The sequence below is a fragment of the Solanum stenotomum genome, chromosome 8 (assembly GCF_019186545.1).
Source record: "Solanum stenotomum isolate F172 chromosome 8, ASM1918654v1, whole genome shotgun sequence".
Classification (NCBI taxonomy): domain Eukaryota; kingdom Viridiplantae; phylum Streptophyta; class Magnoliopsida; order Solanales; family Solanaceae; genus Solanum; species Solanum stenotomum.
The window spans coordinates 56,209,335-56,233,146 of record NC_064289.1 but is presented as its reverse complement, the minus strand read 5'-3'; the positions used below and the strand labels follow the sequence as shown (position 1 = coordinate 56,233,146).

Sequence of the window (23,812 nt, the reverse complement as noted above, 5' to 3'; positions counted from 1 at the left end):
GTTAGCTTCAACATAACTAAAAAAATGTTATTTTCACACGAAACATACTTAAATTTTTTATAATAATTTTTTTTAAAATTTGACAAATCAAACTTCAGATGGATATAACTGAAGCTTTTAAAACTTCAAAATTGTACGTTTATAATTAATTTTAAAGCGATTAATTCGTAAAATTTTATCGACCTTAATTATAATCCGACTAGGTTGAGAAAAGAGAAGATACATGAACTATCATGGTAGACTTGGTATTCCATTTATTATTATTTTTCCATTGACTTGGTATTTAAATACTTCAATTACAACTCTTTAATTACAAATTGCACATTAAAAATATATTAATATGAACTTAGACCAAGAAAAAGAAAAGAGCAAGAAAAGACAAAGAAAACCGTAAAGCCTCCATTTTTTTTTTGCTCTTAAACCTTAAAACTCTTCTTTTTTTCCCCCAAATTTTTCAGAAACAAAACCCCATTAAAAATATATTTTTAGAATATTTTTTTTTTTAGAACAAAGTTGAAGTAAAGTTGAAATTGTACAGAAATTGGGTTGAATTCTTAAAGAAATCTGTATTGGGTTGATCAGAAGCTGATTGGAGTAAAATGGTATTTGATTATAATCTTGTTTTCTTGTTTTTGTTTTTAGTTATTGGTATACAGCATTTGGTTGATCTTCATATGTTAAAAATGGTGTCTTGTTGAGTTTCATATTTCACATTGTTTTAAGAGTAAAGTTGAAGTTGAAACAGAAATGGGGTTGAATTTGTAATGGAAATTGATTGGTTAGTTGTGCTTATCTGCTTCAAGAATCTATCTGATTGGAGTCATTTAGAAAATGGGATTTGATTATCATCTTGTTTTCTTGTTTTTGTTTTTTGTTATTGGTATAAAGCATTTGGTTGATCCTCATATGTTAAAAATGGTGTCTTGTTGAGTTTCGTTCATTGTGTATTTCATATTTCACATTGTTTTAAGAGTAAAGTTGAAGTTGAAACAGAAATGGGGTTGAATTTTTGATGGAAATTGATTGGTTATTTGTTCTGTATTGGGTTGATTAAGAAGCTTCTTCAAGAATCTATCTGATAGGAGTTATTTAGAAAATGGTATTTGATTGTCAACTTGTTTACTTGTTTTTGTTTTTTGTTATTGGTATACAACATTTGGTTGATCTTCATATGTTAAAAATGGTGTCTTGTTGAGTTTCATTTAGTGCGTATTTCATATTTCACATTGTTGTAAGAGTAAAGTTGAAGTTGAAACAGAAATGGGGTTGAATTTTTGAAGGAAATTGATTGGTTACTTGTTCTGTATTGGGTTGATTAAGAAGATGCTTCAAGAATCTATCTGATAGGAGTTATTTAGAAATGGTATTTGATTATCATCTTGTTCGTTTTAATTTGTTTGTTTGGTTTTGATTTGGCATGGAGTTCAAGAAACTAAAGAAGAGGATTGAATCTTATGGTTTTAATCATGTCACGTGGAAAGTTGAATTAAGGAGTTACCAAAAAAAGGAGAAAGACATTCTTTTTCTGAAATAGACTAAAAAGGAAAGTAACACAAACAATAAATATAAACAACACATAGTAACACACACAACGAATAGTAACGGAACCATACTACACCAAAATAATACGATAGTCAAAGTACTAGAAATAGCAGATAGTAATAGAAGAAGGATAAGAAACTACAGGAGCAATACTAGGACAACTAGTTTGGACAGACAACTCGAGAACACACCACTACGTACTAACTTTCTACCCTAATCATGTACTATCTGCTATGTAGAGAGTCATATAAATTGGGACAGATGGAGTACTAGATTTTTTCGTGTTATTCTCGGCTAATACCTTCTGAAGCTCTTGTACTCCTTAACCTAGTGTTGTGAACAACCTTTTACAGAGAAGTCTCATGCATTTTGCTACTAGTTGTTAGTGGTTTGCCGCTCTTAATGGTGAGCAGACTGCAACACACTCTCAGGCAGGATAAAGGGATTAACAAATTCCACATTTTATATTGCAGTCATGGCTATTTTCTAGTTTAATGAGCAGGCAACGTTATCTCTATTGCTTAGAAGACTTCCTTTATTCTCATTGCTTTAGCTGTTGATATCTATATGCATTATTGTTTTTAACAGTCTGGCAGCATCAAATTGAATTCTTAACCATTTTGCTTATGCCTAAGGCCAGATTAAAGGATTAGAAAGTATCTATTATGGATGACATTGCATATACTTACTGAAGAATATTACATTGTTGGATTTGCAGGCTGCTTCAGTTAGCTTAGGGGCGGGATCACTTGTTTGGGTGCAAGATCCTGTTGTAGCCTGGATAGATGGGGAAGTTTTAGAGGTCAATGGTGCAGACATCAAGGTTTCTTGTACTTCTGGGAAAACAGTACGTTACAACGTCGCTTATAGCATCAGATTGCACTAAAGTAGTAAATGATAGCTTGCTTCTTATGTTTAGTAATGCTCAAAATTAGACAAGGACTTGTATTGTTCCCACCATATCTTGGGAAGTTATCAACTGAGCAGATTTGGCGGATTGACTGAGTCTCGTTCCTCTTTTTTCTTGTTAATTTTCAGGTGGTTGTTAAGTCTTGTAACCTCTACCCTAAAGATGCTGAAGCTCCACCTAGTGGTGTTGATGATATGACAAAACTTGCTTATTTGCACGAACCAGGAGTTTTGCACAATTTAAAGACTAGATATGATATTAATGAAATATATGTGAGTTTTTTGGTGTCATTTCGTTGTTATCTTTTCGTTTTCCTTGTAGTGTTTGGCTAAGCTTAATGTTTACTGAACTAACCTTGTAGATGGTTGTTTCAGACATATACGGGGAATATACTAATAGCGGTCAACCCTTTTAGAAGATTACCTCACTTATATGATAGCCATATGATGGCCCAATATAAAGGTGCCGCATTTGGAGAGCTGAGCCCTCATCCTTTTGCTGTTGCAGATGCAGCATACAGGTGTGCACTGCTCCATATTTATGGATCAAGCCCTTTATTTTGCATTTTCAGTAAGAAAATATCCCCTTTCTATGCAGACTTATGATCAATGAAGGAGTAAGTCAATCAATATTGGTAAGCGGGGAGAGTGGGGCTGGTAAAACAGAAAGCACGAAGCAGCTAATGCGCTATCTTGCTTACATGGGAGGCAGAGCTGAAGCTGAGGGTAGAACAGTTGAGCAGCAAGTCCTGGAGGTAAGATGTGGTAGATCTTTTACCATAAGTTTTTGCAAAAAAGATTTGCAACTCTGACAGTTGGTTGTCTTGCACAATTTGATTCTAGGTTTCAGGCTTAACTTTTAGATACATTTGTGCATTTTGCAGTCAAATCCTGTTCTGGAAGCATTTGGTAATGCAAAGACTGTCAGAAACAATAACTCAAGGTTAGACAGATAAAATTAGCTAACTTTTTTAGAGTATCTTGTATTATCACACATGGTTGTTAATATATCTCACACTGAGAACGCAGTCGATTTGGCAAGTTTGTGGAGATCCAGTTTGACCAGAGAGGAAGGATTTCAGGAGCCGCTATCAGAACATATTTACTGGAAAGATCTCGTGTTTGCCAAGTTTCTGATCCAGAGAGAAATTATCACTGTTTCTACATGATTTGTGCTGCACCACCAAAGGTAATGCACTAGTATTTACTTCAATAAGAATTGCTTTTGCAGAAGATGGGCATTCTGAAACCATGATGTTTTATCTTTGTTTTTCCATTGGAAATTCATTTCTACGCACATAGATTTCTCAAAGTGAAAAAATGCATGCTATCTAATAAAACTTAATACAGTTAGAAGTGGATTTTATCCTTGTTGAGACCATATCTATTTTTTGCAAGTGAACTTGAAGGTACGTGTTGTAATCAGATAAATCTTTAGGCAACACTCTCTACCTTGTACACCTAAATGCTTCATTCCATACACTTGATAGAAGAATATAAAAGATCATTCAATGCGAGACGTGTTTCTCATTGACTCATCCCTTGACTATATGAATCTGTCACCATAAAATGGAGGTTGAGGGGGTTCACTAAAGCCATCTCGTCATTGACTTGAGAGACAATCTCATTGATTTTGTTGCTCTACGACAGAGAACCCGTCATCTGTGTTATTTGCAAGACAGGTCTGGTTGAATCTGCCAGTTATACTTTCTGCTCCAATTTTGTGCAACTGGCGAAATTCTGATGGTGGAAATGCACGTTCTGATGGTAGAACCTCATAATCCAATGATTGCACTGCACCTTATGCTGTGAGAATCCCAAAATGAACAAAACGTATCCGAACACTACCAGGAAACTTTATTCTATCTTAAAGCCATGTTACTCCTAACAGGAGAATACATGACTCTTGCTGGAATACCGTGCTTTAGTTTTTCTCAGCTCATTGGGATATATGCACCTTGCTCCTGAGAATTCGTTAGAATAGGTGTGTGAGAAGCCTCAGATTTAATACAATAAATTGGCCAGGCAGCATTTTGTAACAACCAGTACTCCTGCTAAGGAGGTGGATGAACTCTTAGGTAGGAGCGTTGGTGGGAGTTCAAGTAGCCAACCAACTGAGCTACAAAGATTCCTGTGGGGCGTACTCATTCCCAGTCTGCTAATTTGAGTTTTTTTTTTGTTTGATTAAGTAAAATAATTTTATTGACAATTGTGGAAATTCCGTGTACAAGCCATTTACCAAAAGAAGAGAACCTACACCAAAATATGGTTCTCGACAAAAGAGATCCAATCCTCTATATAGATTGGGACCTCATAAGTACACCAAAAAGAAACTAGAGACGACATACTACTTTGCATTTTTACTGATCTTGATTAAAATTTAGTAATGAGACTTGGAAATTTTGCCAGTCTGATTCTGTTCTCCACTCTCAGGATATTCAAAGGTACAAGTTGGATAACCCTCAGTCATTTCATTATCTAAATCAATCAAATTGCTATCAGCTAGATGGGGTTGATGATTCAAAAGAATACCTAGCTACTAGAAGGGCAATGGATGTTGTAGGAATAAGTTCGGAAGAGCAGGTATATTTGAAAAGTTGCAGAGACAGAAAAATATATTCAAGGGTAGAATTTTAGTAAATGGTTATTTCACACTCTCTTGCAATTCCCCAGGATGCAATATTTCGAGTAGTGGCTGCAATTCTCCATCTTGGAAACATTGAATTTACAAAGGGGAAGGAGATGGACTCCTCAGCTCCCAAAGATGAAAAATCTTGGTTTCATCTGAGAACTGCTGCTGATCTGTTCATGTAAGTGATGAAATTGGCTCATTGAAGTTATTTCTATTCTATTACTAGCCTGAAGGTTTTCTCAAACAGAAAAAGTGCAGCACTTTTGAACTTATAATATTTCCTAGGTGTGACATGAAGGCTCTTGAGGATTCACTTTGCAAACGTGTTATTGTAACACGTGGTGAAACCATTACCAAATGGCTGGATCCAGAAGCAGCAGCTATCAGTAGAGATGCTTTGGCAAAAATAGTATACTCAAGATTGTTTGATTGGTGAGGTTTAACTTTACTGGGCAGTCAGTGAATCAGACCATCACTTATCTGCCATGTACCTGAAGCATTTACTACTCGGTTGCAAAATTGTTAAGCATTAATGACTTCGATTTTTTACGTATGCTCTTCAATTTCAATTTCAGGCTGGTAGATAAGATTAATAATTCAATTGGTCAAGATCCAAATTCGAAATCTTTGATTGGTGTGCTGGATATATATGGATTTGAGAGTTTCAAGACTAACAGGTGCTTGACTGGTATGCCTTTTTGTTTGAATTGTATGAGATGTGTTCTTCTCAAATGAACTATATAAAATTGCCTTAGCATATCAGCAATCAGGCGATTATTTTATATCTTTCAGTTATTAGTGACTTCTCTTTATCTTTAGCCCACTTGACAGAGGACTCATAGCACAATTGCCATAAATTAATTGCCAATTCACAATCCTTTATTTACTATGATCTTGTCTTTGCTTTCTGGTGCCTAATACATGAGTTATGAGCAGTTCGATGCATCTTATTGCCTCTTTATTTGGTTGTCTCCTAAAGAGAAGTGTCAAATTTATAAAATTTTGTCACCTAGATTTTGATTTTTCTGTAATTGAATTAGATGGGCTTGCAACCCTTAGACCGCCATCAATGGGATGAAATTTCCCATATAATCTTAAATGGGAAGTCGGTATTGAACTTCTTGTTGAGTGAAAGATCTTCTTCTGTGATCTTTCTAATTTTGTACTCTTTCCTTAAACTGCAGTATCAGTTTTTTATTCTGAAAGCCTACTAGTCATGGACCGGCTTTGTAGATTGTTTAATATTTCTGATGCTATTTATTTCTGCAGCTATGAATCATACTTCTGATGCTCTTTATTTCTGCAGCTTTGAACAATTCTGTATCAATTTGACCAATGAGAAACTGCAGCAACACTTCAATCAGGTTCCGGTTATTTTCTCATCTTTGAGTTTGTTGAACTATCATTACTACTGTACTCATCTCGATCATACCTGCATGTGGTCTGTCAGCATGTTTTCAAAATGGAACAAGAAGAGTATACAAGAGAAGAAATTGACTGGAGCTACATTGAGTTCATTGATAATAAAGATATTCTGGAACTAATAGAAAAGGTTTGTGCTTAGATTTGCTTTTTATTTCTTACATTTGTTTACTTGTAAATGACTTCGCATTATATAGTTTCAGTTTTTTTCACCCAGTTAAAAGAAAGCTGTTCCTTGTGCACTTTGATGCAGCATGTCCAGTCAATCCCCTTTCTTACTCTCCTCCATTTCCCTTTGTAAAATCCCTTCCATTTACATACATCAGGTTGTTCCTTAAGAATATGTTGTCTTCTACAGGAACTATATTGTCAGTTATATATGGTTGATCTTGGATATAAGTTGAATGTTACAGCTCTATTTAACCAAAAAAGGTTGGAAGCTGCAGCTGATAAAGTTAAGATGAAATTCACTTAGAGGAGATGTGTTTTCCATTGTGAGAAAGAAGAGAGTGTTGAGAGCAAACTCAACTTTATTATTTCCTCAAGTTATGGAGGTTTAAATAACTATGTTTACATGTCCTAAAAAGGAAATGAAATCAATACAAATCAATGCTTAATTACAATAGGAGTAAATTAAGCTACCTACTATATTTACATATATTCTAGAAGATTCACAAGGATTCTAATACTCTCCCTCAAGCTGGTGTATACAAATTATATGTACCATGCTTGCTACACATATATTTTGTTGTGGAACCATCTAGGGACTTGATGAATATGTTTGCAAGATGATCATTTATCCACACAAATCCTGTGATGATGTCTCCTCCGAGTACCTTCCCTCTGACAAAATGACAATCAATCTCTATGTGTTTAGTCCTCTCGTGAAATACTGGATTCGATGCAATGTGAAGTGCAACTTCATTATTACACACAAGTTCCATTTCTTTAATCTCTCCAAATTTCAACTTCTTCATGAGTTGCTTGATCCATATGAGTTCACATATCGCCACTGCCATAGCCCGATGTTTTTTTCTGTGCTAAATCTAGCAACCGCATTTTAATTTTCTGGAAAATTTTAATATCACCAACTATAACTTGGTATAGAAGCGGATCGCCTGTTGTAGGGTGACTGCCCATCTGCATCTGAATATCTAACAATTTTCTCATGGCCTTAGCCTTCCTAAAGTGGTCCTTTCCCTTGAGCAGATTTTAAGCATTGAAGAATGCGAATAACTGCATTCGTGTGACTGTCACCTTGGAGAATCTAAGAACTGGCTTACAACATTAACTGTAAAGGCAATGTCAGGTCGAGCCACAGTGAGATAATTCAACTTTCCTACCAACCTCCTGAATCTTCCAGGATCACTAAGAGGTTCTCCCCGGCCTGGTAGGAGCTTAACATTTGGATCCATTGGAGTATCAGTAGGCGTGCAATCTGTCATCCTTGTCTCTCCAAAATTATCAAGTGCATACTTCTTCTGTGAGATGATTTTCTTGATTTGGATTGAGCAACCTCTATGCCTAAGAAGTACCTCAATTGACCAAGATAAATTACTGAAAAAGGTGATGTTTCAGTTTGGTAATTCCCTCGTCATCATTACCTGTGGTGACTATGTCATCAACGTAACCACCAAGTACATGCACAAACCTAGACTAAAGTGACGATAAAACACAGAATGATCGGCTTCATCTCTTACCATGCCAGATTCCTGAATAACCATGCTAAACTTCCCGACCCATGCTCGAGAAGACTGCTTCAGGTCTTAAAGTGCTCGTCATAACCTGCACATCATGTTACTAGACTACCTTAAAGCAACAACACCAGGTGGTTGCTCCATATATACCCCATCTTCGAGATCTGTATGAAGAAATATCCAATGGTAGAGAGGCTAATGCCAAACAACAACCGTAGATTAGAAGAGACTGACTGAAGCAATCTCAGCGACAAGAGAAAAGGTATCACAATAGTCAAGAACAAAAATGTATGTGTAACCCTTGACTACTAGGTGAAACTTTAGGCGATTAATCTATCCATTGGGAGCAACCTTCACCATATAAATCCGACGACAACCAACTATAGACTTTCCTGGAGGTAAATGAACGAGCTCTCAAGTGCCACTAGACTGTAAGCCAGACATCTCTTCGATCATAGCTTGTTGCCAGCCTGGATGAGAAAGAGCTTCACCTGTAGTCTTAGGAATAGAAACAAATGATTGTGATGCAGAATGGGCGGGTGTAAAACCATGATATCTCAACCAAGTATAGATAGAGTGAGTATTATGAGTAGAGCGAAAACTTTTTCCAGTGGCAATGGAAGAACTATGTGTAGACAAGTTCACAGGAGGAACAACTGGTGGCGGGCGTGAATCATTTGGTCTAGATGAGGAGCGCGGATGATGATGATAAGTCTACAGAGGTGGAGTTGGAGCTGAGGAAGATGTAGTTGTAGAAGGTGAAGTGAAAGGATAGACTATGGCAAGATCTCAAAGATGAAATTGGTATTAGAACCTCAGAGATGCCTAGATGTTCAGCAGAAGAGGATGTAATGTAGGGCTGACCTTCAAAGAAAGTAACATCAGCAAACATAAGACATAACTGGGTCAGGTGAGATGCTTCCATATACCTTTTGTACCCTCGAATAGCCGAGAAACACATTTAAGAGCAGAAGGAGCCATTTGTCTTTACTTGGAGTGAGAATATGGACAAAGCATGTCCTCCCAAAGGCACGTAGTGCAAGAGAAACCAAGTTGATTGAGGAAACAAACAGAGTATGTAACTGATTTTTAATAGCAGAGGAAGGTACCATCTTTTGAAGTTTCGATAAACTAGGGTGTCCCAATTGTATATGGATTAAATCTGGAGAGTCGCAGACCGAACAAACTGTAGTGGAACTGAGAGAATTGAGACAGTAAAGTCCATCTGACTCACACCTTTCGCCAATCATTTTTTCCGTACCGAGGTCATTTTAACAAAGAAGTTGTAAAAGAATGAGATGAAACAATATAATGTTCTTGCCAAATGACGGATCGACAGAAAGCTAAAAGGACAACCAGGGACAAAAAGAAAATTATTAGAGTCAAGGAAGCTAAGGGATTGGATTGACTAGCTCTGGTTGCCATGGCTTGAGAACTATTAGCTAATGTAAAAGTGGGAAGGGATTGAAAATAAGTAATATCAGACAATAAAGATTTGTTACTAGCAATGTGGTCAGAAGTTCCTGAGTGGCTGAGTCCATGACCCAAGGACCAAATGTGGTGGACTGTGAGATACAAGCAATAAAATAATTTTTTGAGAGAAAAGAACACATATTTTCTGAAAAATACATTGCAGGTCCAAGGTTTTTTATTCTCTAGGGGTATGGTGCATATACCAGTACCGCCTATAGGATCGGAACCCTCATGCGACCCCACGCAAAAATTTCCGCTGCAGTTGGGTCCCTCATGCGCTCTCACACGCCACCTGCAACTTCAGATCTCCGTCGCTACACGCCTCATGTGCCGGCGGATGTTGAGTTTCCGGCAGTATTTTCCAGTGATCTTGCTTCTTCATTCCGAGGTTGTTCATATAATTTTTCCTGATTCCGACCATTTTCCGGTGATCAGATCTACTTTTTCCTGTTTTAGTGACTAATTTTTTCAGATTCCGGTGACAACATTAAGTCTCGGGCCAGAATTCACTCTGTTTCTTGGACACTAATAACACTCTATTTTTTGCTTTGACCCCTTATGTTTCTCGGATCCGATGTTTTTGGTACTAAATCTATGGTTTCCAGCAACCCAAACCATGGTATCACCACAAAAGCCTTGATAGATAGTGCGAACTACTTATCTTGATTTTCTCTGTTTAGCTATGGTGCAAATGACAAGGTGTTTGAGATCACTTGTTCAAACAGGCTAAAGATATTACTGAAAATGATAGGGGGCAAATAGAAGAAGATTGATGCTTAATTGTGTAGTCTGTTGTGGAAATCTATTGATTAAAAGTTGATGTCGTTGTTCCGACCATTCCAAGCTTGCTTCTCAATTTGAAAAAAGGCTCGTGGGCTATACACAAATGACATATCCTGCTTTTATAAGATGGTTTCTCGGTTTATCTACCTTAAAAAGCATGGTTCGGATATGTTTACTTATCTTGGACAGGTTCAGGCGGTAATGGAAGAATTTAATGAGTTGTGCCTGCTACTGAAGTGTTGAATTTTGGAGCACCACCATGTTTTTAGTTGTTACACTTTCTGGACTAAAATCTGATTTTGACTCGGTGCGGGATCAAATTTCGGCTAGCCTTAGCAATCAAAGAAGAAAATATATGAAAGAGAGGTTACAAAGGCTGAGATATGCAAAAATGTCGCAATTTCTGCAAGAAAACTCCAGAAACTTTATTTTAGCATTGAAGGCTGAAATCACGCTTTTTCTGTATGTTGGCTCAACTCGAGGGAGCTAAGTGACTGAAATCTTGTTTTTGGCAAAGATTCTGCAACAGATGTTCCATATAAACCTCCCTTCTGTGATAATGTTGATTTCGTTCTCAAATTTACATAATTTTTTATTGATGGACCAAGATTTAATTTTCTCCTTTGTTTCTCCAGTAACATATTTTAACAGTTCTTTCTCTTGCTCAGAAACCAGGAGGTATTATAGCACTCCTTGATGAAGCTTGGTAAGCCGATTTTGAATGAACTATTTTTTAGTAGCTTTTGTTATTCTTCATTCTCATTGTTTAGTTGGTCCAAACATCCCTTCTGTTTACCCTATTTATAGTCATTTCTTAGGGCTTAGGATATTCAGATTACTGTTATTTTGTTTCTGCAGTATGTTTCCAAGATCAACTCATGAAACGTTTGCACAGAAGCTCTATCAGACTTTCCAAAACCATAAACGATTCAGCAAGCCCAAGTTGGCTCGTTCTGACTTCACTATTTGCCATTATGCTGGTGATGTAAGTCTTTTCATCTACTGTAACAAATTTTGAGCTTAGATCTTCAACTTTATTTTGAAGCCGTGGATAATTTTACATTTTCTTTTCTTACAGGTCACATATCAAACAGAATTGTTTCTGGATAAAAACAAAGACTACGTTGTTGCTGAACATCAGGCTCTCCTGAGAGCTTCAAAGTGTTCTTTTGCATCTAGTTTGTTTCCAAAATCAGTGGAAGAATCCTCAAAACAGTCAAAGTTCTCTTCTATTGGTTCTGGCTTCAAGGCATGTTGCTTCTGTTTTCTAACGTATTTTGCTCCTCTTTTCATCTATGCAATTACACAGAGATATATTGAATCATCACATGTTCTTTTATATACTTTGCAGCAACAACTGCAGTCTTTGCTTGAAACTCTGAATGCAACTGAACCCCATTATATTCGATGTGTGAAGCCAAATAATCTGCTAAAGCCCTCTATCTTCGAGAATCACAATGTTCTGCAACAGCTGTGCTGTGGGGTAAGGAAATGTATTGAATTTTTTTCAAATTGGTGGCATATATATGAATGGAAAGTTTGTGCTCACTGTTTTTTCTTCTGTAGGGAGTGATGGAAGCAATAAGAATAAGCTGTGCTGGATATCCTACTCGGAGACCCTTTTATGAATTTTTAGATCGCTTTGGCATCCTTTCGCCTGAAGTTTTAAATGGAAGGTACCTATTTACCTTGTACTATTTGATCAGATTGCAATGTGTTGTGATTTTCTCTGACTAACTTATGACAGTACGGACGAGGTCACTGCATGCACACGCCTTTTAGAGAAAGTCGGCCTTCAAGGATATCAGGTAATACATTACCTCATTAGAGGTTATAGTTTAAACATGAAACAATTCAAACTTATCCAGTTCATTTCTGTAATTTTGGAGTCTCTTACCAATTTCAGATGATAACCTCACTTGACAGAAAGTCTGTTTTTATCTCTTTTAACTGATATTTNAAGGATATCAGGTAATACATTACCTCATTAGAGGTTATAGTTTAAACATGAAACAATTCAAACTTATCCAGTTCATTTCTGTAATTTTGGAGTCTCTTACCAATTTCAGATGATAACCTCTCTTGACAGAAAGTCTGTTTTTATAATCTTTTTTAACTGATATTTATCTAGCATATTTTAGCACATTCTTCATTCAGCAAAATGTTTAAAGAATTCAGTGGTTCCATTTTGCATTTGTTGCACACCTGAATCCTATCGGGCTTTTGGCAGGTCAGATATTTGGTGAATAATTAATCTGTAAATTCTTTCGTCTTTTTGGTGGCCTCCTCTCGTTGCTACGTGTACTTCCTTTCCTTCTTAGCATCTCTATATTCTAGGTATTATTGGTTATATTGTTCAGTTGTATTATATGCTCATCTTTCTTGTTTTTTCTTGTAATTTCATGGATGCACTGTGAATTTTTTTAGTTTTTGAAATTTTCTAGTTTTGTGTCTTTACTGATCATGATAGTGTGTATCCCTTTCATAAGTATAGTATTTTTTTCATCTTCTTCCCAGAGTTCTTTTGGTTCTTGTTTTATAATCATATGCAGAAGATGTTGGCTTTAAATTCCACAAGCATCATCCTTAATGTCTAGAACATATTTCATACTTTCCTGGTCTTTTTACTTTGGTCAACTGTAAAATATTTCATTCTTTTAACGATCTAAAAAGGTAAAATAAATAAATAATCAGAATCCCTCTGGATTTCGTTTGTGAGATGTCTTCCATGTGGAGGAAGCTTCAGGAAAGCCAATCATTTGTCCATTTTGCCTTTGCAGATTGGTAAAACAAAGGTGTTTCTAAGGGCTGGGCAGATGGCAGAGCTAGACAGTCGCAGGACAGAGGTGTTAGGGAGATCGGCGAGCATCATTCAGAGGAAAGTTCGTTCTCACATGGCTCGAAGAAATTTTACATTGTTACGTCAGTTGGCAATAAGGATACAATCGATGTGCAGAGGTATTTCATTTGCTATATGCTTGGATTTTGGGCTCGTAGATTAAAATCTATTAATGTTTTCATTTCTCATTGTTACAGGAGAACTTGCTCGGCGTGTATATGAGAGCTTGCGGAGAGAAGCTGCTTGTCTGAAGATCCAGACAGACATGCGCATGCATCTTGCTAGGAAGGGTTACAAAGAATTGTGCACTGCTGCCGTTTCAATTCAGACAGGAATGCGTGGGATGGCTGCACTCAATGAAGTACGATTCAGGAGGCAGACAAAAGCTGCCATTATCATTCAGGTAAGCTTTTTGTAATGGAAGAATAATTCTTTGAAATCTTGAGAAACTTTTCTAATTTAGGATCAACAGACTATTTGGAATAGTTATTCTTGCTGCTATTGCTCTACCTGTTTATTAACTTAATTCCTCGGAAGTTGTGATTCACACTTTATAACGATCTTCATGCTATATGTACAGAGTCATTCTCGTGCATTCTTGGCCCGGTTGAAATACAAGAAACTCAAGAAAGCTGCTATTACCACTCAATGTGCTTGGAGAGCTAGAGTCGCTCGTGGGGAACTACGGAAACTTAAGACGGTGATATCTCATTCTTCATCTCCTCTTTATCCTCTTTATCGATCCAGAGGTTCTTAGCTGCTACAGCCTCTGTTAGCATCTGTATTCTGAGTTGATACACAGTTTAAATTTCTCGGAAATGTATTAGATTACTGTATGCTTAAATCCTGTAGAAACTAACTGCAGTTATGCTTCTCACTGCTCATGCTTACATCAAATTTAGACCTCTAAATTCTCTTTCATGCTTTAGGCCATTTGTACTTGGAGTGAATACTTTGAAGGGTATCAGCATTAACTTCTTATAAGCATTTAAGTAACTGCCTTCAAGAACTTGCAAGCTATAGTACACAACTGGAAATGTGTCTCTTAGTAAAACTTAGAGACTCATTTTTTGCTGCCAGTTAGAGTCTCTGAGTACACAAGTCATAATGCCATGCTGCTAGAGTTGCATTTTGTCAAATTCCCCTACGGCCAAGTCGACTTTGCTTTTAGATCCATGAATTGTTGTGCAAGACAGATAATTTCAAATGATATTTTGTATATTCATCCTGATTTGATTTATCTCACATTTTTGTGCCAGCTCATGTTACATTCAATAGTTAATATCTTCTAGGGAAATCCCCAGTTTTAAATTTATCGACACTAAAGGTTAGAAAGTCAAGTTTATGCATTTCATGCACCATGTTCAGTTTAAACAAACAACGTGATAGTTGGCCTGCTTGCAAAAGTCACCCTTTCTTTATTACTATACTTATGATTGAATATCTATTGTTTGTTCTCAAACAGTTCCATTTTTGTTCGGAGTTCCATTCTAACTTATTTAAGCATAGGCTGCAAGGGAGACTGGTGCACTTCAAGCTGCAAAGAATAAATTAGAGAAGCAAGTTGAAGAATTAACTTGGAGACTACAGCTGGAGAAACGCATGAGGGTAAATTCTTTATCTTAAGATGCTGCTGTGCCCTATTCTTAAACCATAAAGGATTAATCATCTAGAACACACAATGCATTAGAGGAACTCAATCTTGAAATAATGCTGTATGATGGACTTGGTGAAAGCTTTCAAGTGTTTGAGCATGAATCTAATACTATAAATCCTCATATGAGTCCATGTTGATCTGTTAAGCTGTGGACGGAAAAAACAAATTTTTTAACTAGAGTCATGTTTTTCAAAGAAAAGCTTCGGAGCAGGAATAGGTACATCATACATGCAATTCTATAATCATATTTGACGAAGGAAACACAAACAAAACCACTGCTGATTTAGGAATATGGTGACTTTTTTCTGGTTGTGTCTCACAAGTCACATCGTTGTCAACACTACCTCTGTGAGATTGGAATCACATATAGACTCCCTATTTAGTCGAACTGGTAGCATGAAGTAAAATGGACCATAATTTATTGATGGGCCTAGTTGACTAGAAGTATTTGCTTCTGTCAAAGTGGAATAGGAATATAAGAAAATGGTACAAGCATAAGCTAATTCCGTCTCTACCACTGTATGCTTTTAAGTGTCTGCCTTCCAGTTTAAACAATATAATTCTGTTTTTGTAGGCTGACGTGGAAGAAGCAAAAACACAAGAAAATGCAAAACTGCAATCAGCTTTGCAAGAAGTTCAACTACAGTTCAAGGAAACAAAAGAAATGTTTGTCAAAGAACGTGAAACTGCAAAAAGGACGGCAGAGGAAGTTCCTATTATGCAGGAAGTTCCTGTTGTTGATCATGAAATGATGAACAAACTTAGTGTTGAAAATGAGAAACTAAAGGTAGGTTTGTTGAAACAAGGGAGTTTCAAGTGTAAACGACTTTCTTGTATTCACGGGAGCTACTTGCACTCAGCTCTTGATGCTTCTTTTTGTTTTTGATTTCAGTCTTTGGTAAGCTCTCTAGAACAGAAGATTGATGAGACAGAAAAAAAGTATGAAGAGACAAGCAAACTTAGTGAGGAGAGGTTGAGGCAGGTGTTGGATGCAGAGTCTATAATTGTTCAGTTGAAGACTACTATGCAAAGGTTTAATGAGCTTATGTCATAACGCATAAGTAGCTTGAATGGATAATCTTATGGCAATTTTATTTTTATACAGATTGGCTCGTGAGTATAACTCAATGTAATTCATTTCTACTCCTCATTGCATTTTCTGGTTATAGGTTCCAGGAAAGGAATTTTGATTTGGAATCTGAGAACCAGATTCTTCAGCAATCTCTGTTAGCCCCTGCCAAGCAGGTTTCAGATCATTCACCTAGTTTGGCTTCCAAGGTATTTGCCCTTAAAATTCAATTATTTATTAGTTTCTTTCCTTCCCTCTTTCCCTTTGACAAATTCTACAAATTCTGCCTATCACATTGACACTATTATGTAGGTGCAGATAGAAGAAAATGGCTACCACCTCAAAGAAGAAACTAGAACCAATGTAAGATACTCTTTTCTTGTCATCCTGCAACATCATGTGAAGTACAGGTGACAAATAGGCAGGTTTGGTCAAACTTGGGTGGGTCAAATCTATAAACGGGGCACTATACAACCAACATAATAGTTTGGTTGGGTCAAATACAACAACAACAACAACATACCCTGTGAAATCTCACAAATGGGGTCCGGGGAGGGTAGAGTGTACGCAGACCTTACCCCTACCTCATGGAGGTAGAGAGTGTTTCCAGAAGATCCTTAGCTCAAGTGCAGCAAAACCAAATTGCATCAAATAATTAGTCATAATCCATCCAGCCCAACATGACCCAACCTTTTCTCCTTTTTATTTTGTCTTTTCAGAAAAAGTATGTAAAATCTTATATATTTATTAGCTTAAGTTTTCCAAATTTACTTAATTGTTAATTCCCAATCTCCAAACTTGATTTCGTATGCTCGGGTTTGTGTTGCATTTTGACCTGTTGAGTTACACTATTTTGAATCAATAGTTCGATGGGTCATTCTGTTGCAATCCTTGGGTCAAATAAAAAAGTACCATACTTCAACACGTTTGAATTAGGGCGGGCTGAGTAGATTACTAGAAAATGGCTTGATTTTTCCACACTAATGTTTGGTAGTTGTCAAATTCCAATTCATGCTCCATGCTTATGAGATGATTGACTTTTGCAGGATCCACCAGGTTCAACACCTGCTAAAAAAGTTGAAACCCCTAATAGCAAGTCAAGGAAACCTCCTATTGACCGACAACGTGTATGTACTTCCCTGGCGAACCTTTTGTGTCAAATTTCTTAATGTTTGGTGGAGAAACATTTTATAAACTGATATCTTGGTGAACCATGCTGCAGGAAGACATTGGTGCACTCATTGACTGTGTGATGAAGGATGTCGGATTCAGTCAAAGCAAGCCTGTTGCAGCTTTTACCATCTACAAATGTCTTCTTCACTGGAAATCTTTTGAAGCAGAAAAGACTAGCGTGTTTGATCGTTTAGTGCAGATGATTGGTTCTGCCATTGAGGTAACTAAATGGAGAATTGCAACTATTGACTTTGAAACAGTGATAGAAACAATGCAGTAAAATGTGTTTATCCAGTTATATTGAAATTTGAAACTAAGATGGAAAATAGCTCAAAGCTTCAAGAGAATTTCATTAGCTATTCCTGATTTCACTCAACTACCTGCTGTCAGCATTTGATAAATAATCAAATAGTCAACCTGCTTCCACCTTTGATTGTCGCATAGCATTTATATAAATTATTGTTGGGAGAGTGTCACTATGATATTCATCAATAAGGCTAGCAGAGTTATAACTTATTCCGAAGAAAAAAGATTTATCAGTGTTATAATCTCATTATCATATTATTTGCACCAAAACATTTGGATTGGTTTTAGTTATTTATAGCAGTTCGATACACTTTTTGATGTGATTGATATTTCATTGGTGTGATGGAAAATCATATGATAACATGTCAAGAAAAATCATTTAGTGGGTGCTCAAGAAGCAAGAAATACATACCAACTATATGAAGGATATGTACAAAGGAGCATCACGGTCTAAATAGTTGGTGATAGGGGAGGATTCTGTAAAAACGGGTTTACACCAAGGATCTACCTTGAGCCTGTTACTTACTTGGTGATGGATAATTCTATGGTGCATGCTTATTGCTAAGGATGAAGTGTTAACTGGCAAAAACAGCGAGAAAGTCATCCAGAAGTTAGAATTATGGAGAATCACTTAGTAAGGGTTTAGGATAAATAGAACTAAAACAAAGTATATCTCGCTGCAAGTGTAGCCCCCATAAGAAGAATGAAGGTGAAGTGAGATTTGACACAACTATGGTGCCTACATTAAAATAATTAAGACTGCAAGAATTTCAGCTCCTTACGTTAATAACTGTGAATACCATTATAACCTGCATTGTTACTAAAGCATATATGAGGAATGTTGTCTGTGTCATTCTGCTGCTTTGTGATGAAATCTTATAATCTTCAAAAATGACTCCTAAGGTGATAAGAAGACAGAAACGCGATTAATTTCTTAAATTTGGAGGTTCATGTTTCAGTAGACTTAATACAAACTAGAATATGATGAGAAGTCTTCTAATTGCAGAATCAAGATAGTGATGACCACATGGCATACTGGCTGTCAAATACCTCGACATTGTTATTGTTAATCCAAAAAAGCCTGAAGCCAGACAGTGCAGTTGGTGAGACTCCTACCCGTAAACCACAGCCTGCAACATCCCTGTTTGGGAGAATGACAATGGTATGAGAACTTTTCATGTTGAGTTAATTCTTCTTTAAAACTGATTTAGAGTACTAAAATCGTAGCTATAGTAGTTTTGCTCCCATGCATGTACTAAACTGATTTTGCTGTTCTTTTTTTCAGGGTTTTCGCTCGTCCTCTTCTGACATCAATCTTGCTGGAGTAGTGCACCAGGTTCAAGCAAAATACCCAGCTCTGCTTTTCAAACAGCAGCTTACAGCATATGTTGAGAAAATGTATGGAATTATTCGTGATAACTTGAAGAAGGAGTTAGGGTCACTTCTTTCCTTATGTATCCAGGTATGTTGAATTTTACAAACTGCAATCCACCGTCTTCAATAAAAAAGGCCTTCCTGCATTTCTTCATGTTTCTTCTCGCTTTGTGCTTCTAAAACTTCAGGATGGCTCTAAGATGATATTGCGCAAATAGAAATTTACAAATCTTTTCAACTTAATTTTACTTCTTGATTAACTTTTTTGCATGATTGTCAGTATTCTCCTCTAAGCAGAACCCTGGTAATTTAACAATTATTACATGATGTCAAATAAATGCACTCATCGAAGGAATAAATAGTTCTTCAATTTTGTGATTTAGTCTATAAGCATAATAACATGACTAAACCTTAATCCCCACTAGTTGGTATCACCGATATTGATATTTGTTTCCATTTTATTCTAATTTTCCCCCTTCGTCCACATACATTTCGACAGGGAAAAGCATCACATAGAAGTGTAAAATTCTGAATAAATTAATAAATTTGAATTTTTGAAAATTGTGAAAGTTATATTAAAATGAAAATAGTGGGGAGAGTACAAAATTTTCCTCTTATACAGGTGAATTTGTTTTATGTGTTTAAAATGTTTCCCTTCTACTGTTTAATGGGATAATATTGACGGGCACATCGTTTTATAGCTTTTCAATTTTTTTGTAAATTTTCTTCACTTCTATCTTTTTTTCGCCTGTTTTTAATTGTTTCTTATGATATATTTCAATTTATTACTGTGTTTTGCTTTTCCTTCTAAATTTTTTATACTGTGGAGCAAGGTGGACATTCTTTTGTCTGTTAAAGCCTTCAGCTTTTCGCATAATAATATATGATATGTTGGAAATTCAGGCACCAAGGACCTCCAAAGGAAGTGTGCTAAAGTCTGGTCGATCCTTTGGTAAAGATTATTCAATAAATCACTGGCGAGGGATAATTGAATGCCTTGATTCTCTTCTCTGTACTTTGAAAGAAAACTTTGTAAGGCCTCACAGACCTTTTCCTGTTTCACTATCTTTCTAGTTATAAGGAAAGCTAATGTTTGCTGCCTTCCATTCTCAGATGCCTCCGATTCTTGTTCAGAAGATATTTAGTCAAGCATTTTCATACATGAATGTACAGCTCTTTAACAGGTGACCGGGGTTTTCTTATCTAAGTTGTCTTTAGTTCTTTGTCAGTTTAAGCTTTCTAATCTCATTTAAATTATGCAATCGTAGTTTTCTTCTACGCCGGGAGTGTTGTACATTCAGTAATGCAGAATATGTTAAATCTGGCTTGGCTGAGCTAGAGCTGTGGTGCTCCCAAGCAAAGGAAGAGGTAATTTATGGTTCACTGTTATCACCTAAATGAAATTTTTTGGATCTAATTCCTTTTTTTTTCATTTATTCCTGGCTTGCAGTATGCTGGCTCATCCTGGGATGAACTCAGACATATACGACAAGTTGTTGGATTCTTGGTAATGTTAATATATTTCAATCGTTCTTTTAATATTTTTTCTTCTAGTATCATTGATTAGAAGTAGCCACATAACTTACCACAAACCAAGTTTTCCACGCTGACCTATGCTGAAAGAGTAGAACATGGGCCAATTTGCATATCCGCACTGCAAGGTTATTAAATGCTAGATTTTAAGAACCCTTACATAATCATTTATCTCTAAACATATATTACATGGATATTGACTTCCTCAACGTGTTGCCTCACTATTATTTGATTCTGGTAGTCTATCTATCTAAATGTGACATCTGTATTTCCTTTATCCTTTTTTATTTTTGGGAAGTTTTCTTTTAATCTCAGATGAAAGTGTTTGAGCAAGTAGATATGGTTTATTGTGTAAGAAAAAAGTTCTGAGACATTGTGTCTGGAAATGAATTAGTAGTAAGCGGAACTGCTGAAGTTTCCCTGAGTTTTTTTGGTTAGTTACTAATTTCTTGTGCTTCAATATAAGCATTATGGATATTATGACTTGGCTGCTGCAAGATAATTGTTGCTTTTCCTTTTTTCTTTAGAACTTGCTTATGTCTATTAATATACATATGCAGTGCTATCCACAATTGATATGGAGTTTTCTGTTAATTGTTACTCTTTTGCAGGTTATACATCAGAAGTACAGAATTTCGTATGATGATATCACTAATGATTTGTGTCCTGTAAGTCAATTTTCTCCAACAACATTAGCTCTGAGTCCAGTATTGTGAAATGCATTTATAGAAGTATTAAAATTTAAGATCTTCACCATTTTGCAATTTAGATATGAAGTGTTCTTTGTCAAAACTTTCTTCTCTATCAGTCCAGGACAGAACTTGGTTTATCAATTTATCTTTTCTGGTTTCCATTTCATCGAGCATAAACCATATCACCTTCCTTAAAATGTGAAATTCTGGTTTTACAGGTTCTCAGTGTCCAGCAACTTTACAGAGTTTGTACTCTTTACTGGGATGACAAATACAATACACGAAGTGTCTCCCCAGATGTAAGTTATGCGTGGCCGATGGTATTTTTCCGATTGAAGTCCTACCTGTGCATGTTCTAGTTGAACGTTGAGGGAATTTTTTTTGTCCTGACAGGTCATATCTAACATGAGGGTACTTATGACAGAGGACTCGAATGACGCCGAGAGCAACTCTTTTTTGTTAGATGATAACCCAAGGTGAGAAACTATTCAATGTTTAGAAAAGTTATGTCATCCTCTGCCAAAATTGACACAAGGAATTTTCTTGGATGCTTCTATCATGATTTTGCCTTATATTGTGTCGTTAGAACTATAACCTGGAAGCTTTCTTTATGTACAATGTGGGTTTGTAAGTGTGCTCTTTATTTCACAAAAGCATAAATGAAGCATAAAGGAGCTTCTCATATTCCTCATTCTTTTCCTATTGTGCCCGGACTCTTCAAAAATGTCGCCACGTGCGTGTCAAATCCTCCAAAAGTTGTGCATTCTTGGAGGATCCAACACGGGCACGGCATCATTTTAGAGAATCCAGACAACATAGTTCTTTTGTATTGCCTTAAAACATCCACCAGTTCCCTTCATTCAGAATTATCAGAGAAAATCATAATGGGAGCCCTCCATACTTCGCCATCGCCCGTAACACCATTTCCGGGATAACTCCATCGTCCAGGGTTGTGAAGTCGCTCTATAACACAAGAATATGATCCTTGCACATTGAACACCAACTTATACAATCCAATTTGTCCTCCTTAAACTGTTTGCTGTAAGAATTGCATTCCATGCGGCACATGATTTGATGGAAATAGCTTTCTTCGGCATTTTTGTCTTTCATATTCTCTCTTCTGCCTGTCTTCATGTCTATCCTCTTCAGTAAGCAATATCAATAAGATCTTACCGTGAATGTACTTGTACCTCAAGTGCTTCTTGTGAGTAGGATAGCCATGGTTGCAATAATATCATCTGTAAAGCTTACACCCGTGGACACAACACCTACTTTAAGATTGAATCTCCACACCAAAAATCCAACCAAAAGTTGTACCCCTAATTCCCGGCATGAAGCCAATGAACCTTGTGAAGTCCTCTTTCCTTATAATCCCTTCCCATGCGCTTACTATATGTATGCACATTACGTAATTTGAGAACCATCTACATGCCTATCATATTTAAATCTCCATAATCATGTCCCAGTCATGCTATACACTCTCTATTCCATTTTATATGACACACTCTGTTTATTCTCTGTTTGAAAAAATGGTATGTTTCTATATTAGGAAATTTTTAACTTTGATCTTCAAAACATTCCGGTCCTCTTGCTTTATGATGAAAGGCCACAAAGCAGAGCTTTCGGATTTTCCAGAGAAGAGGGATTGAACAGTTTTTCCGAAAGAAAGGATTGATTGAATTATCTTATTTAGGACATCATGGTTAGTCAGAAGAACAAATGTAATGGAGTTAATGGATTTACCTAGGTCAGTTTATGGGCTTATCGGTCAGAGCAAGCACAACACTCGTACTCCTTATTACATGCTTTTATAAACATAGAAATGTCGTGACATCTTTAAGACCGTAAGTTGTGAGGGTAATTTTGGCATGTGCCTGAAGTCTGTCTTTCTTTCTTGAACTCCATCCATAATCAAACTTCACCATATAAAATGAGAAATGGAATCTATTCTCCTTAATCCTAACCTTTCATCCCTTATAGGGGGGGTTTGTTATTTTCTTTCACTCCTCCATGTGCTTATTTCTGTTCCCCTATTTTCCTTCTTATGGAAGATCTCTCATCATTTTCTCTAAATTTGCGTTTACTTATGGGTGGATACAGAACAATGACATGAAGTATGTAGTTATGCAACTCTTGTTTCTTCCACACACTCAACCAAATGCTAACTCTAACCAGTGCATCTTTTCAATTGCAGCATCCCATTCTCAATTGAAGAGGTTTCAAATTCACTTCAAGTCAAGGATTTCACAGATGTAAAACCTGCAACCGAACTTCTTGAGAATCCAGCCTTCCAATTTTTACATGAGTGAGGGCTAGGAACACCAAGATTTTCTCGCGTTTGCATGAAAAATTATTGTACCATCCTCGACAGTCATCCTCGATTTCTTGTACATTCATCTTTTCCTAGTTCAGTTTTTTTTACCAATATATCTTGATGTAATATAATTTTCTTTTGTGTATAGTTATAATTCATAGCAAAAGGTGTAGTGTGTAAGCAGTTGAGCTTTGTATCTCTTTTGGTGGGGGGGCAAAGAACAACACCTTTTTTTTGGGGAAATTAGGACCAAAGCATATTTGGTTATATTGAATGGTGTAAATGTTGTGTATCCTATCCAATTTATATTTGTAATGAAAGAGGTAGCTATGGGGTATTGTTCTGAAGATTTCTGAGAACAAAACACCATCGAAAGCACTATTCGTTTGGCCAGAAA

At 36.4% G+C, this 23,812-nt stretch overlaps 1 protein-coding gene across 2 annotated transcripts; it reads left to right on the top strand.

Moving 5' to 3' along the window:
- Nucleotides 1–473: 473 nt before the first annotated feature.
- LOC125872380 (myosin-6-like) lies at nt 474–23,627 on the top strand. 2 transcript variants are annotated; one of them, XM_049553093.1, is made up of 38 exons: nt 474–602; nt 2,261–2,389; nt 2,581–2,724; nt 2,827–2,972; nt 3,050–3,206; nt 3,336–3,394; nt 3,481–3,640; nt 4,885–5,034; nt 5,125–5,261; nt 5,369–5,515; nt 5,659–5,760; nt 6,390–6,447; nt 6,534–6,635; nt 11,127–11,164; nt 11,317–11,443; nt 11,537–11,941; nt 12,025–12,134; nt 12,206–12,266; nt 13,239–13,416; nt 13,495–13,700; nt 13,878–13,997; nt 14,807–14,905; nt 15,529–15,741; nt 15,847–15,986; nt 16,124–16,232; nt 16,342–16,386; nt 17,070–17,150; nt 17,246–17,416; nt 18,509–18,664; nt 18,788–18,964; nt 19,780–19,908; nt 19,990–20,060; nt 20,145–20,244; nt 20,327–20,383; nt 21,021–21,077; nt 21,320–21,400; nt 21,495–21,577; nt 23,296–23,627. In XM_049553093.1, the coding sequence occupies exons 1-38, from the start codon at nt 600–602 to the stop codon at nt 23,408–23,410; spliced, it is 4,623 nt and encodes a 1,540-aa protein (XP_049409050.1). In that variant the 5' UTR covers nt 474–599; the 3' UTR covers nt 23,411–23,627. The 2 variants fall into 2 exon arrangements, with proteins under 2 accessions (XP_049409050.1, XP_049409051.1); XM_049553094.1 differs by having other exon boundaries at nt 16,336–16,386.
- Nucleotides 23,628–23,812: the final 185 nt, after the last annotated feature.

What these genes read in the sequence shown, in the direction of transcription:
- LOC125872380 (XM_049553094.1), top strand. An exon ending in GAGAGTTTCAAGACTAACAG is followed by an intron (nt 5,761 to 6,389) that starts GTGCTTGACTGG and finishes TTATTTCTGCAG; the next exon opens with CTTTGAACAATTCTGTATCA. An exon ending in TGTTTGGGAGAATGACAATG is followed by an intron (nt 18,665 to 18,787) that starts GTATGAGAACTT and finishes TCTTTTTTTCAG; the next exon opens with GGTTTTCGCTCGTCCTCTTC.